The following is a 13,644-nucleotide window of genomic DNA, read 5'->3' on the forward strand; positions in this document are numbered from 1 at the left end:
GGTATGTTATGGTGCACAAAAACACAATTGAGTGGTTGACTAGGAAAGTAATGGTGTGTGAGGATGTGAAAACCAAATTGAGCATAGAGTCGTAAGCATAGAGCCGACAGAAACGATAAATATTTTTTTGTATGCTTCACAACTAAAAAAGGGAGAAATGGCTTTGAATGGCACAAGAAGGTATGCACCATACTAAGAAAGATTGCCAAACTCACGAAATACCTTTAGCTAAGACATTAATATATGTGTTTTTACCAGTGAGACTTTGCTAGATCTTTCGTGACATAGCCGGTCATATCATGAAAGACATGCCTCCCCTTTGCTTTATGGAGGTATACATAGATAGAGCTCCACCAAGTGTGTTATTATCCTAATGTGGGTATTCTTTAATCTTCTATATATTTGGAAGTTAATCAAACTATCATTCGGAAATGTAGGTGAAAAACTGTATGAGAGCAAGAACCATATAAAGCTTCTCTGTCTAAGAAAATCTTCAATTTAGGAAGCAATTGTCTTATCAATGTCATAACCCCTCTTGAATTGTGATGTTAATATCCATGATCTTGATCATAGAGGAGTTATCTTCAACCAAAATCTTCTTATGAGGTCCCATATGTAATTTCCAGGGATGATTGCATTGTTGTTTGATGTAGAAATAAAGCTTCCTCTTTCTCCAGCCTAATTTTTTAGTTTATCAGTATACTTGTTTCTAACACTAGACTACTATACATCTTATTAATTAGAACCGAGCACAGTTTGCATAAATGTCAATAAAACAAGATATTCTTTTATGTTGGAACACGAAGTGTACAATATAGTTCAATAAAACAAGATATTCTTTTATGTTGAAACACGAATTCTACTATATGTTTTCTTTCTTGTTAATAATCAATAGATTATTTTTTGATGTTAAATGGGTAGAGAGACAAAGAGAGAAAAATGCACATGCCAAAAAAATTTCAAGGTCAATCAATTCAATCATTGATGCTTACAGTGAACGAGGTTTCTTTAAACACGGTCCAATAATCTGATTGTTGCATGAATCTTGAATGGCATTTAATGTTGATTACTTGAAGTTTCTTGTATATGTATCCGAAACAAAATGTACTAGCTCTTCCATTTGATCTTATATACGTGGTCATAAGCCATGCATAAGCCTTGACCAATTATGGTTAGAATTGAGCTTTGGAATTGTGGTTGTGGTGTGCGTGGCATAGCTACAAACACAACAAGAGGGAAACTTAAAGCAAAGCCTTGACATGAGGTAACATGCTTGGTAATTCAACAATTATGAGCTTGGTAATTCATGCACACCTTTGAGCCATAGGGGCACCAAGCGAGCTTTGGCACATACTCGACTTCCACCCCATGTCCTAATCTTCCTCTTCTTCAATAGTGGGTCCTTTTGATGATTGATTGGAACGAGTACCTACCACCGCCAAAGGCTCACATTCCAACACTCTCATAGGGAGGGTGAGAAAGGGGAGAAAGAGGCAGCCAACATAATGGGTCTTCCCCCTTGCATTGTTGATTGCTCAAAATGGCCCCCTTCTATTGACATTGGAGCTACTTGTTTTATGATCCATGCATCAAATGAAAGAAAAACAATCACGTGATTAAATGCAAATCCTCACAAAGGGAAGGTCATTGCTCTTTGGGTCATTTGGCAAAAGCTAGGGTGTGAGGAAGGTGGCTAATGTCAATAAGAGTGGCATAGCCATCAACATAGAGGGTTGCTTCTTTTTGCACATTCTTTCTCAAGATTGCTCTCGTCTCTTCTCGCATGGAATCATTAAAACACTGCACTAATTAGAAAGCCACTAGAGGATTCCTAACTGTTATGCCCCATGTAAAACTGCCTTGATCATGTTTTCAAGCTAGTATATATAATTATCCATTTGTGTCATGATGTTATTTATGTTGATGGTATGCTATCTTTTGAGTGTGTGTGTGTGTGTGTGTGAGAGAGAGAGAGAGAGAGGAGAAGAAGAAGAAGAAGAGTATTTTAACGTCGTGGGAAACTATCCCTAGAGACCTCAAACTTCGGTCCGATGAGTCTTGAACTTAAGACCTGACATTCTAGAGGTAACTAGGATAACTAATTGACCACACTTGGGTGACAAGTTATTCCAGTTTCTTCACACTTGTTATCTGAGAAAAAATCCAGAGGAATCCTCTAGCAAACCGATGGGTTTTGGAGACATTGATAGTAGCTTATAGGTGTAGTTGAAGAACTTGTGGACCAACACTTACTAAAAGATACCAATATTAGCATATTAAGTCTTCTGGGTATGCCTTAGACACATTTGTATATGAATGATCTTTCAAGGTAATACATGTAAATGATCCGTCTTTGCTAAGGAAAGGAAAGACCTTTCTAAAAGGCAATTTTTCTTTTTATTACAATGATGCATGCAATTGTCCTTGGCTAGTTTTACTACAATGTTACATGCTTTCAAGTACTTGCTGTAGACTCATTGTCATCTTCATGACTTGCTCCATGTCTTTTCTCATAATTCTCTTTAATCATTATACTTGTTCGGTGAAACCTGGCATAGTGTTCCTTGGCTTTTTCTGCTCTCTTTTCCCCCATCCAGCCTTGTAGTCCCTGCTTTCACACACAGTTTTGGTCTTCAAACACAATCAATATTCAATATGTTATGTTTGCAGCTCAAAAGCATGGATTCCGCATGTGAAAGAAAGCTTGAAATTAAAAAAGAAAAAAAATACAGGAAACAAAATAGCTTGAAGGTAGCACAACCTGAAGTATTTGCACCAATTTCTGCTCAAGATGCACCAATATTCTCTTAAGATGTTCATTTTCACTCTGCAGGTAAAACCACACATAAGCTACTTATTTTGTAAATAAAAATCCAGAGGCAACAGGAATTTCATGCTAGCTTTCAATCCCTAACCCATTAAACCAAAATGGTTATCCATGTAATATTTTGATCATCATGTCTGCAGTCCTTATGAAATTATGAAACTTTAAAAATAAACCATCAGCACAGGGGAAGTAGGGAGACTCTATGTGTTGATGAATACATAGTGTTGTACATTTAATCCACAAGGGGCTATACTTGGGGGAACAAATTCTCGATGGGGAAGTGGGTGACAGCCATCGAATGTAGTTCATGAACCTCAAACCCTCTACCTTGGGGTTGCATCATGAAGGCTTAACCAACTGAACTACAATCTTTTGGGTAAAACAACAATTAACTCTAGAAAGGCTTCAAATTAGGCAGCCTGGGTTTATGGATATTAGAAACCGTTGTTGCATAATCCTGTACTGAGTGGACAAGGCAGAAAATATGAGGCAGTTATTTCAAATACCAATTGTCCTATATGACATTAGGAAAGGTCAGCTAGTTATTATGCTTCTTACTAGTCTGTTCCACTTCAAGAGTGGCTTTCCTTCCAACACCATTTCTTCTTGCAACTCGTACACTATGCATGCACCTATAAGACAAAGTCTCTTACAGATGCCTTTTCTATTAGTGCATCAAAGCTTTTCTCGAAGTCAGGAACACGAGCACCGAATTTTTGCGTATGTGCAAAATTTTCTCTTCTATTGTGCGATTCACTCTCTCAAAAAACTCCACTTTGGGCAGGTGTATGAGGAGCAGTAAGCTCTTTCTAAGCGATACAAAATTTTGACAGATTATGCACTCAAGCAATCCTAGCTCAACCTGCAAATGATAGGTCTTTAGCATTAGAGGCCCTGCTAACCCCCTTGTTACAGTTCCATAACATACAACAGTGATTATGATGGTGTTGGAATACGTATCCTTACATTATATAGCCTTCCTTCCTGAATCTTCTCTATAAGCTTTTGCATTCCTCTAATCATCTTGCCAAGCTTATGCTTCGTTCCAACTTCTTTACCAAGGCTAGTGCTTTTCTTGATTTTCGAAGCTTCATCAGATGTCGCATTTTCATCATCATTTGAGGGACTTCTGAATCTACTTCTGGACTCCACTGGCTTATACACTCGCCTTTTTAACTTGATCACTTTCTCATGGTAGCTCTGTGGTTAGATCAACACAAAAAGGTCATCTCGAATTTATTTGTGTGTGTATGCACGTGTGCACTCGCATGTGCAAGCGTGCATGCATGCAGCTAAGTCTCACATGAACGGTACTACCTTGGCAGAGGTGGATCCATGCTTCAAATTGTCTACCATTTCTTGCAACTCATGCTTGAAATATTGCATATAAATATGTTTTCTCTGTTCCTCTATCAGGGCCATGTAAAGCTCCTTCATGCTCTTCGATCTACATTGAGTGGTGAGATTTGCTATAGCTTCCTCTACCTCAGCGATTGTTCTCTTATTACTACTTTTGGCAGGCTGCATTTCAGTCAAAAAAAGTTTAGGGCTTCTTATATACCTATAGACAGGTCTTATATCGCTAAGGATTTCATATTCAACAAGGGTTGACGTCAACGATCACCTGTCTAATTAGATTATGATATCTCACTCCAATCTCAAAATTCTCCTTCAGAACCTGAAAACATTTTACAAGGTAAGTTTGCTAAACAAGCATAGAGAAACATTGCTGAATCAGCAGCATTTGAAAACTACGCACAAAAGTGTTCGACTTGAAGATGCACAAGCCAAAATTGGTGCCACCAATCCATCAGTTTCCTTATCAACTACAAACTTAGATTGGCTTTGGTTTGTCAAAAAGAAGCTTGTTGAAAAGGAGATTGTGACTCACAAGACACGTTATGTGTGTGCACACGCACGCACGCATGGTATGGCTCAGCATTGCCATCGTGCTCCTAGGGATATTTATTTTCACATCAAAGAAAACAGAGACATACCTACTTGTTGAAGTTGACCTCTAGCCGCTTCACGAGTACGACAGGCATCATGATACATAAAAATGAGCTCATCAAACTCATGATGCTTCTTTGCAACGGTTCGTGCAAGAGTATCCACCTAACAAAGCACAGACGAAAGAAGCTTGTTGCAAATCCTCAAAATGAAATTGTTGGCATGCATGTAGCAAGGGAACAATGTACGCAACCACAATAACATGTAGAAAATCGTATGCATGATGCAACAGCATATACACATGCAAACTTACTAGCAAATACATAAAAGACCGTGGCAATAATTGAGTTTGTAAACATAATTAAGAACAAACAGCCTTCTGCATGTGTGTTATCTTGCAAATTGGTGTATGGTTGATTTACTTGCGCATCAAAAACAGTGCGATCATCAAGCATAGGCTTCAGCTTTCCTTGACAGGCAAGATCCTTGGCATGGGCCCTTTGAAGCTCAGACTTGCAATTCTTCACAACTGAAGCTAGTGTACGATGCTTGCGCAAAGGTGGAGTATTCTGATCTAACACATCATCACAATCTATTTTTGCCATTTCTGCATCTGTTTGTCGTTCTAGCACCTGCAAAAACCACACATAATTACCCTTTGGCTGTCTTTAAATAACCAGTATTAAATTTCGACAACCTCTAAGCATATAGCAAAAATATTAGCAAGTATTTGACTTGAAGAACATATTTCCTGTGCACAAAACTTGCAGCAATTGGCTACCGCTGCATGTCATGTGTGTCTACATGCGTGCAGTATGTGCGTGTGCACGTACACAGATGCACACGGGCACCCCGCACGGTTCTCTTGTTCATTGGCATTATTCCTTGCCAGTACTTGTTAGTTTCAGCCCTACATTCTTTGTGTTGATTTTATTCTTATCATCTATACTCATTTTTTATTGGAACCACTCTCCTTGCTTGTGATCTACATTTTGGCCGGGAGGTCCTAAAGGCAAGGGAAGGACACGTCTTCCACAACCCCTCTCAAGAAGCAGGCACTCAGCTTCCTAAGTCCACTTTCTTTTCCAAGAACTGATGGTCTTCACTTAGAAGTGTGGATTAAACAATTTGAACATGAATCCAATAATTCATTTTCTATTCTTAGAACAAGGCAAAGACGGATGTAGAAAAACAGAAACTATACTCACAAGAAGAGTTCGACTAAGCTCAACACGTTGATGAAAGCTTTTAAAAAATCTCAGAAAGGCAGCAAGTCAGAGGATCATGCTATTTGAGCTGGAAATCTACTTCTGAGGAGGCTATCAAATCCAAGAAGCATGTTCGCTTTGAGGATGATCCAAGTCATCTTCTGACAATTCCAACAGTTCTTCTTACTCCAGTTCCAACAAGAATGAGAAGAAGCGGAAGAAGCAAAGAAAGAACAAGAAAAGCAAAAACAAAGAAAAAGTCTAGAAAGCACACAAAGAGATCTAGCAGTTCAGAGGAGACCTCTGACAATTCAACCTTCAGACAATGATGCCCACACTTTTGGTAATGTTTATGGTAAGAAGAAAGCACACAAAGATATCTAGCAGTTCAGAGGAGACCTCTTCCACCTGTGACAGTTCAACCTTCAGACAGTGATGCCCACACTTTTGGTATGGTTTATGGTAAGAAGAATCACCTGTTACAAGCCTAGAAAAGAAGAGTAAGAAGACTAAGGAGTTCAAGGATGGGGCTCAAGCGGTGAGGTTTGACACTTTTTCGGGCTTTAAAGATTCCCATCGAGCTCTTCCTTTCATATAGCAGTTTGACACCACTTTCTCTAGAGGCAACTTCTCGAAAGCCTCTTTAAGTACGAAAGGCCGCATCTTTTCTAAAAGGGAATGCTCAAACATGGTGGACAACTCTTCCTCTCTATAGCAAAGCACTGACCAAGTGGGTGAAATTCAAGAAATTGTTTTCTTCGGAATGGTTAACAAAACACCACGAACAAGACGTGACTACAGCATGGAACCATCTAAAGATGCACGAAGATGACAATTTGGCTACTTATAGTCGACACCTTTTTGCCAATTGCTCCTTTTCAGAAGATCTATTTTCTCAAGCAGATGGAATGGTATTGTTGAGAATTACCTAAAGAGATCCGGCCCTATTGTTTGAAACAAAAGTCCAAGAGCATTCAGCAACTCATGGAACATGCTATGGACGGTTTCTCCATGCACGCAGGCTCCTTGACTTATGCGATGGGCGAGCCAATGTCCAAGCCATCTGAAAAAGAGTCTTATAAGAAGAAAAAGAAGGGCAAGAAGCACAAGAAGGAATCCACAAGGCCGAGATTGACAGTAGAGCAGCGTGCAAACTACTTCAAAGGAGGCAAATGCTATGGCTGTGGAGAGGTTGGGCACATTCTAGCTAAGTATCCCAACAAAGAATCTCAAGAAACAATTGATGATAAATCAAAGAGTTCCAAAGACTCAAGAGTGATGTGCCCATGGACAGGGAGCCAGAGCAGCAGCAACCAAGTCCTAGGGCACAAGGAAAGAAAAGTGAAGGGTAAACTAAACCACCGATAATTTGGTCAACGACGGGAACTATTTGGCTCTTGATGCAAAGCGGATGGAGGAGAAAGACTTAGCACGTTCTCCTCAGTTACGAGAGTTGTACCTTGGTTTAGCATTGTTTATTCCTTGAGTACACGTCGAATCAACATGTTGAATCTGGTGCGGTGCGTGTTGCGCAAGAGGGGAGCCACTCCATTCCTTTGTCACAGATTACCTAGATGGACTGAAGTCACTAATTTCTCCATGAGATTTTAGGGGTATTGACAAGCTAACACTAGACAGTATTCTGTCGAATGACTTTATGAAAAGATATACATTGAAATGGAAATCCCTTAAGAACTAATTGATTGATATATTCTTGCAAATGTGTGTTTGTTTAAGTGCGAGAGGTGAAATATCGACAGAATTTTGTCTCTACTCACCAACAAGGGTGATATCGATGATTGATACGACGAATTTAGTGCATCTAGACATCTGTTAGAGATCAATGAGATTGGGATTTGATGGCTAAATGATTTATGTCATTTGTGAATGTGATCCTAGTGCATCAAGAGTTCGATTTGGATGAGATGTGTAACAAAATGGCACCACGTGTCACAAAATGATGACATGGCATGCTATATGTTGTTCCAACTTATGGGCACCTGCCCCAAGGGACACTAGGCATAAAAAAAAAAGGTTGGCAGGCAAGCTGTACGTACTACGGACGCCGCAATTTGCACTGACATGCTGATGTGGCAGGCCGTACGGAACCCCGCGTTTTGTGCTAACAAAAGCTGACGTGGCAATGTACGGACGCCCTTTTTTTCGTTGGCAACTTTTGGGCTTGAAGCCTTTGAGTTAGAAGCTTTTCATGTAAACTTGCTTTTGAGTTTGATGGCCAAAGGCCTTTAAATTGAACCCAATGCCACTCTCTCTCTCTTAGTGTGGTGACGAGCAACTGAGTAGAGAGGGCCCGCGGGAGTTGTAACTTTGCTCAAGCATTAATACAAAAATAAATACCGAAAGGGGCGCCAGATTTTGGGGCCAATACCTCTGGGCACGGAACTACATCGGGGCGTGTCGACTCAATTTAAAAGTGTGATAAAATTGTGAAGTATTTTAAGTGATTCTCTCGTGTGTCATGCCGGATTTCGGACTTGGGGTGCCCAAGTTTGTAACAGTGGTATCAAAGCTCAGCCAATTTCTCTTCTACCAAGAAATCCGATCCTTTTACCACGACACACATGGATTCAAGCGACGAATCCCGCAAGAACAAGACAAACCCACCCGTCAACTCCGGATCAGGTGAAAGTACGGGAAATTCAAATAGTCAATCGGAACAAGAGTACGAGCCTCCACGACCTACAGAGTATGGACGAATGGAGATGCAACGTCAATAGCAGGTCGATACCTGTGCCAAGCACATGCTACAGTACTCGAAGGATCCCCAGTACGCGAAATTTTTGACCCGGCGTCCAATTGACGAGGTGCATTCCCAATGGCGTAAGGCCATCGAGTCCCCATTAAAGTCGGTATTGAAGAAACCACATGTCCCGCGGATGTACACTGAAGATGAACTTGATGATGTGATCGAACGACGAGTCAACCAAATATTGAAGACCACGAAGCCTCCAAAGAGATGCAGCAAGGGAACAGATTACCCTGGTTATTTCGGTTGTCTTCTTTTGCAAATGCATGAAAATAGAAGAAGCGTGTATGCTACGAGGGTGTGTCCAGTTCATCCCCATCCTCTTCTGACAGTTCCGACAGCTCTTCCTCTTGTGATTCCAATGATGAGGATAGAAAGCACAAGAAATGACAGAAGGACCAAAGGCATGGAAAGAGCGAGAAGAAGGCCAAGAAAAACAACAGATCTCGGAAATTTTCTGACAGTTTAGAGAAGGATTCATCCTCTTTTGAGAGTTTGGACTTTGACGACCAAATGTCCTATTCTAAGAGGAAGCACTTTTATAGAGCTAATCAATACAACTTTCTCGAAGATAAGAGCAAGAAGACCAAAGAATTCAAGGAGGGCGGACAAGCAATAAAATTTGATACCTTTTCAGGTTTTCGAGATGTGCACAAGGCCCTCGCTTTTATTCAACAGTTTGACATAGTTTTTTTTGGAGGGCGCTACTCAAAGCAATCCAAGATTAGAAGGGCAGCATCTTATTTGAAAGGAAATTCACAGACATGATAGTCCACTCTTCTATTACGAAAAGAAGCCCCAACAAAGAGGCTAAAGTTCAAGAGACTTTTTATTTCCTCGTGGCTCACTTACGAACGTGAGGTGACTACCGCCTGGAATCATCTTCGGATGGCCAAGGCAGATACTCTGGATACTTATTGCAAGAGATTTTGGGATGTTTTTCTACCTGCTTCATCCTTTAAAAAGATCAATTTTAAGCAGCAAATCGAGCGATTTTGTTGTGGACTGCCAAAAGAGATACGCTTGTTACAAAAATCTGAATCCATGCAACAGTCGATGGGACATGCTAAGCAAGGCTTTGCTATGCATTCGGATAACTTGACTTATCCAATAGATCAACCTTTGACAAGTAATGGCAGAAGCAGAAGACAAAAAGATACACAACCCCAACTGACAGAGGAACAAAAAGACGAATATCTCAAAATGGGGAAGTGTTTTGATTGTGGGAAACAGGGACATATAACTACGCGGTGCCCCAAAAAGGCATAAGAATGAGAACGACCGACAGATTGAAATAAAACTGAGCAATGACATACTCGCTCCTGAATAGATACTGGATAGAAATTTGAAAAAAAAAAAAGATACTGATGAACTGACAGTATTTTGCTTTATGAATTTATAAATGAATAATTTTGAAATAGGACTTTTCGAAGATGACTTTGATTTATGTATGAAATTAATGTTTCTAGAAGACCCTGCTATTTGTGAACAAATAACAGGTGAAATTGAGAATGAGATGATGAAGAATTCAAAGCAATGATAGCTCCAGAATGAACCCGATCACGATCATGAATTTTGAATGATGATGATGACTCATGATGAATGATTGAATGAGACTGTGGTGAGCGCATCAAGAGTTCCCAAGGGATGAGATGGCCATACAACGATAAGATGACTAGGACTGAATGATTGAAACACTATGTTCAGTATGAACTCAATGTCTGATTGATAAACTGGAATTCTGGAAATGATTACTCACACATGTGATTGTGTTTGAGTGCAAGATTGAAAATGGAATAATTGAAAGATGGAATGATTTACGAAATGACTGTAGCATTTCGGTCTTGAGAAATCTATGGACATGATCGCAAAAAAGATTAGTTAATCCGACATCAGTGAGGTGCGGTGTGGATCTAGATGCGATTGCTAAATCGTTGCCAGAAATCATGCCCCTATATCAAAATGGATTCTATGTGACTGTCGTCTTTGTACAAGTGTTGGATTTGTGTCGTCTAGTGTGTCGAGTCATTGTCTATTGAACTTATTTATGGCTTATGTTTAATTTTGCAGGCTTACACAACGATTACAATTCTTTCAAGAGGGGGGTATGTCACAAAATGATGACATGGCATGCTAAGTCGTTCCAACTGCCGACAGGGCCCCAAAGGAAGGCTGACGCGCGGCTGTACAGACGCCGCAATTTGCACTGACATGCTGATGTGGCAAGCCGTACAGAGCCTCGCGTTTTGCGTTGACAAAAGTTGACGTGGCAATGTACAGACGCTCCCGTTTTTTGCTTGCAGCTTTTGGGCTTGAAGCTTTTGAGTTAGAAGCTTTCCATGTAAACTTGCTTTTGAGTTTGATGGCCAAGGGCCTTTTTAATTGAACCCAAGGCCACTCTCCCTCTCACTGTGCTAACGAGCAACTGAGCAAAGAGAGCCGCGAGAGGTGTAGCTTTGCTCAAGCATTAATATAAAATAAATACCAAAAAGGGCGCCACATTTTGGGGTCAGTACCTATGTGCATGGAACTACGCCGGGCTATGTCGACTCCGTTTTAAAAGTGTGATAAAATTGTGAAGTATTTTAAGAGATTCTCTCGTGTGTCGTGCGTGATTTCCGACTTGGGGTGCCCAAGTCTCTAACACCACGTGCCCACTAATAAGAACAGACTAAACAGAATTAGGCATTCCAAAACAACTGAATTGAAAGAGAGAGAATTGAAAACAACTTGGGGTGCCCAAGTCTGTAACACCACGTGAACTGAAAAGAACAGACTGAACAGAGTTAGGTATTTCAAAAAACTTGAATTGAAAGAGAGAGAGAATCCACACAAGACATGGAGTGGTGGAGTTTCACTCCAAGACTACGTTATTTCTTTATATTGCTTCAACAAATTACAACTCTGTGGCTCTACACTGCATCTTCTCGCATAGAATGCCAAAGAGTGGTTTTCTTGTTGATCTGGTCACTGTCAAAAGAGGACGAGCTCTCCTCCTCTGAACTGCTAGATGGCCCTACATGCCTTCTAAACTTTTTTCAAAAATCTGCTTCAAAGAAAAATATTGCCTTTAGTGCTTAGAAATTTAGGACCTTCTTAGCACCCTCGAATACTTCAAATGGCGCCTTCCCCGTGTGTTGCTGGAGGCAAACGCCACCAAGGGAAAATACCTTTCCCATTAAGTCTTTCAATCCGAAGTATAGATCCAAAACCATTGAATTGGCTATCTCAAATTGCCCATCTATCTGCGGCATATGTCTACGGGTGGAACGACGACGAGGACTGCAATTGCGTGCCAATGTTCACCCAGATTGCACTCCAAAACAAACTAGTAAACCAAGGATCTCTGTCCGAAGCAATGGACTCACGCATGCCATGTAATTGGAAAATCTGTGAGACAAACAGTTTCGCCAAATGATCGGGCTTAACTGTCTTCTTTACCAGAATGAAGTGCGTTTGCGTGCTAAATCGCTCGATGATTGTCCAAATGCCATCATGCCCACTTTGTGTCTTGGGGAGGTCAAAGATAAAATCCATAGCAATCCTTTCCTAGGGGCGAAAGGGTATGTGTAAAGGTTGTAAAAGTCCTGGTGCCTTATGCCTATCAAACTGAACCTTTTCGCATATCAAGCAACTGCGAACAAACTCGTCCACATCCTTTTTGAGCCTTGGCCAATAGAAATGATTCTCAACGTCCTTCAAGATAATATCTATGCTGCAATGACCCGAAAACAAAAGTGGGGAATGGCACTATGTCAAAACCTTTTCCCTCAAAGGCTGTGTGTAACACATAACATTGTTTTCCGCATGAAATAGCCGTCCCATATGGAATAGCCTGCAACTAGTTCCCCGTTCTGTATCTGGTGAAAGATGTCTGCAAAGTCAGGATCTGTGGCATACTGATCAGCCATATCCTTGAAGCTTCAATGATGTTCGCGGAAATAGCAATTGTCCCAAAAGCTGCCAGCACTAAAAACCGGATTCCGTACAGCCGTCCGTAAAAAGCCGGATTCCGTACAGTCAGCAAAAAATCATGGAATTCCCTAGCTACAGCCACGTCAGCCTGTCGGCGCGTTTTGCAGGTGTTCCGTACGCTATGTCCGTACACTGCCACGTCAGCGGTCGTCGCATTTTCCGGGGGTGGCTCTGCCACGTTACTAGTTTGTGACATATACCCCCCTCTTGAAAGAATTGTAATCGCCCTCGATTACGCCTGCAAAACATGCAGAGGCCATAAACTCTCTTAGTAGACACTGACTGTTAGTATCGACGCACTAGACACAACACATCTAGCACTTGTACAAAACGACAGTCACATCACATGACAAATCACACAAAATTTTATTCCAAATCTCACACCATGACCATCGGCAACGTATTTAGTAATCGCATCTAGATCCATTCCCGACCTCATGGATGCCCGATTAACTAATCCTTACTGCAATCATGTCTATAGAGATTTATGAGACCGAATGCTGCAGTCAACTTGTCTTTCAGTTCCTGCACTCAAACAAGTCAAGTACAAATCAATCATTTTCATTTTCGGAAATTCCTGTCACAAAGTCATACAGCAGAATACTACTCAGCCCATTAGTATCCCTGAAACCCAAAGGGGACATCAGTGACTCTATTTAAAATCGGGGTAATCCGTCGACAAACGAGCGGAGTGACTCCCCTCCTGTGCAAACCCGCTGCACTAGATTCACCCTTGCTGAATTCAAGGTTCTATCGGAGTAGACTATGCTAAACCGAATGCTTCAAGGTAAAGTTCCAAAATCTGAGGAATATCTGCTAGATCCTCCTCCTCCATCCACTTCGCATCCAATGCAGGATAGTTCTTGAATTTAACCAAGAACCGCCTAATCACTTTACCTTTTATCTTTCTGTCCTTG

The 13,644-nt window shown here is 40.9% G+C and overlaps 1 protein-coding gene across 1 annotated transcript in view; it reads right to left on the bottom strand.

Moving 5' to 3' along the window:
• Window positions 1–2,268: 2,268 nt before the first annotated feature.
• The window catches only part of LOC147451109 (uncharacterized), a 74,117-nt gene continuing 62,741 nt past the window's right edge, over window positions 2,269–13,644 (bottom strand). The window contains exons 3-9 of the mRNA XM_086520074.1: window positions 5,200–5,409; window positions 4,829–4,942; window positions 4,452–4,505; window positions 4,145–4,348; window positions 3,794–4,027; window positions 2,762–2,827; window positions 2,269–2,608 (exon numbers count right to left, since the gene is read on the bottom strand). Of these exons, the coding sequence (XP_086376200.1) occupies window positions 2,456–2,608; window positions 2,762–2,827; window positions 3,794–4,027; window positions 4,145–4,348; window positions 4,452–4,505; window positions 4,829–4,942; window positions 5,200–5,409 (1,035 nt within the window). The 3' untranslated portion in view covers window positions 2,269–2,455. The remainder of the gene's footprint in view (window positions 2,609–2,761; window positions 2,828–3,793; window positions 4,028–4,144; window positions 4,349–4,451; window positions 4,506–4,828; window positions 4,943–5,199; window positions 5,410–13,644) is intronic.

The sequence above is a fragment of the Adiantum capillus-veneris genome, chromosome 9, assembly GCF_014529385.1.
Source record: "Adiantum capillus-veneris isolate H3 chromosome 9, ASM1452938v2, whole genome shotgun sequence".
Classification (NCBI taxonomy): Eukaryota; Viridiplantae; Streptophyta; class Polypodiopsida; order Polypodiales; family Pteridaceae; genus Adiantum; species Adiantum capillus-veneris.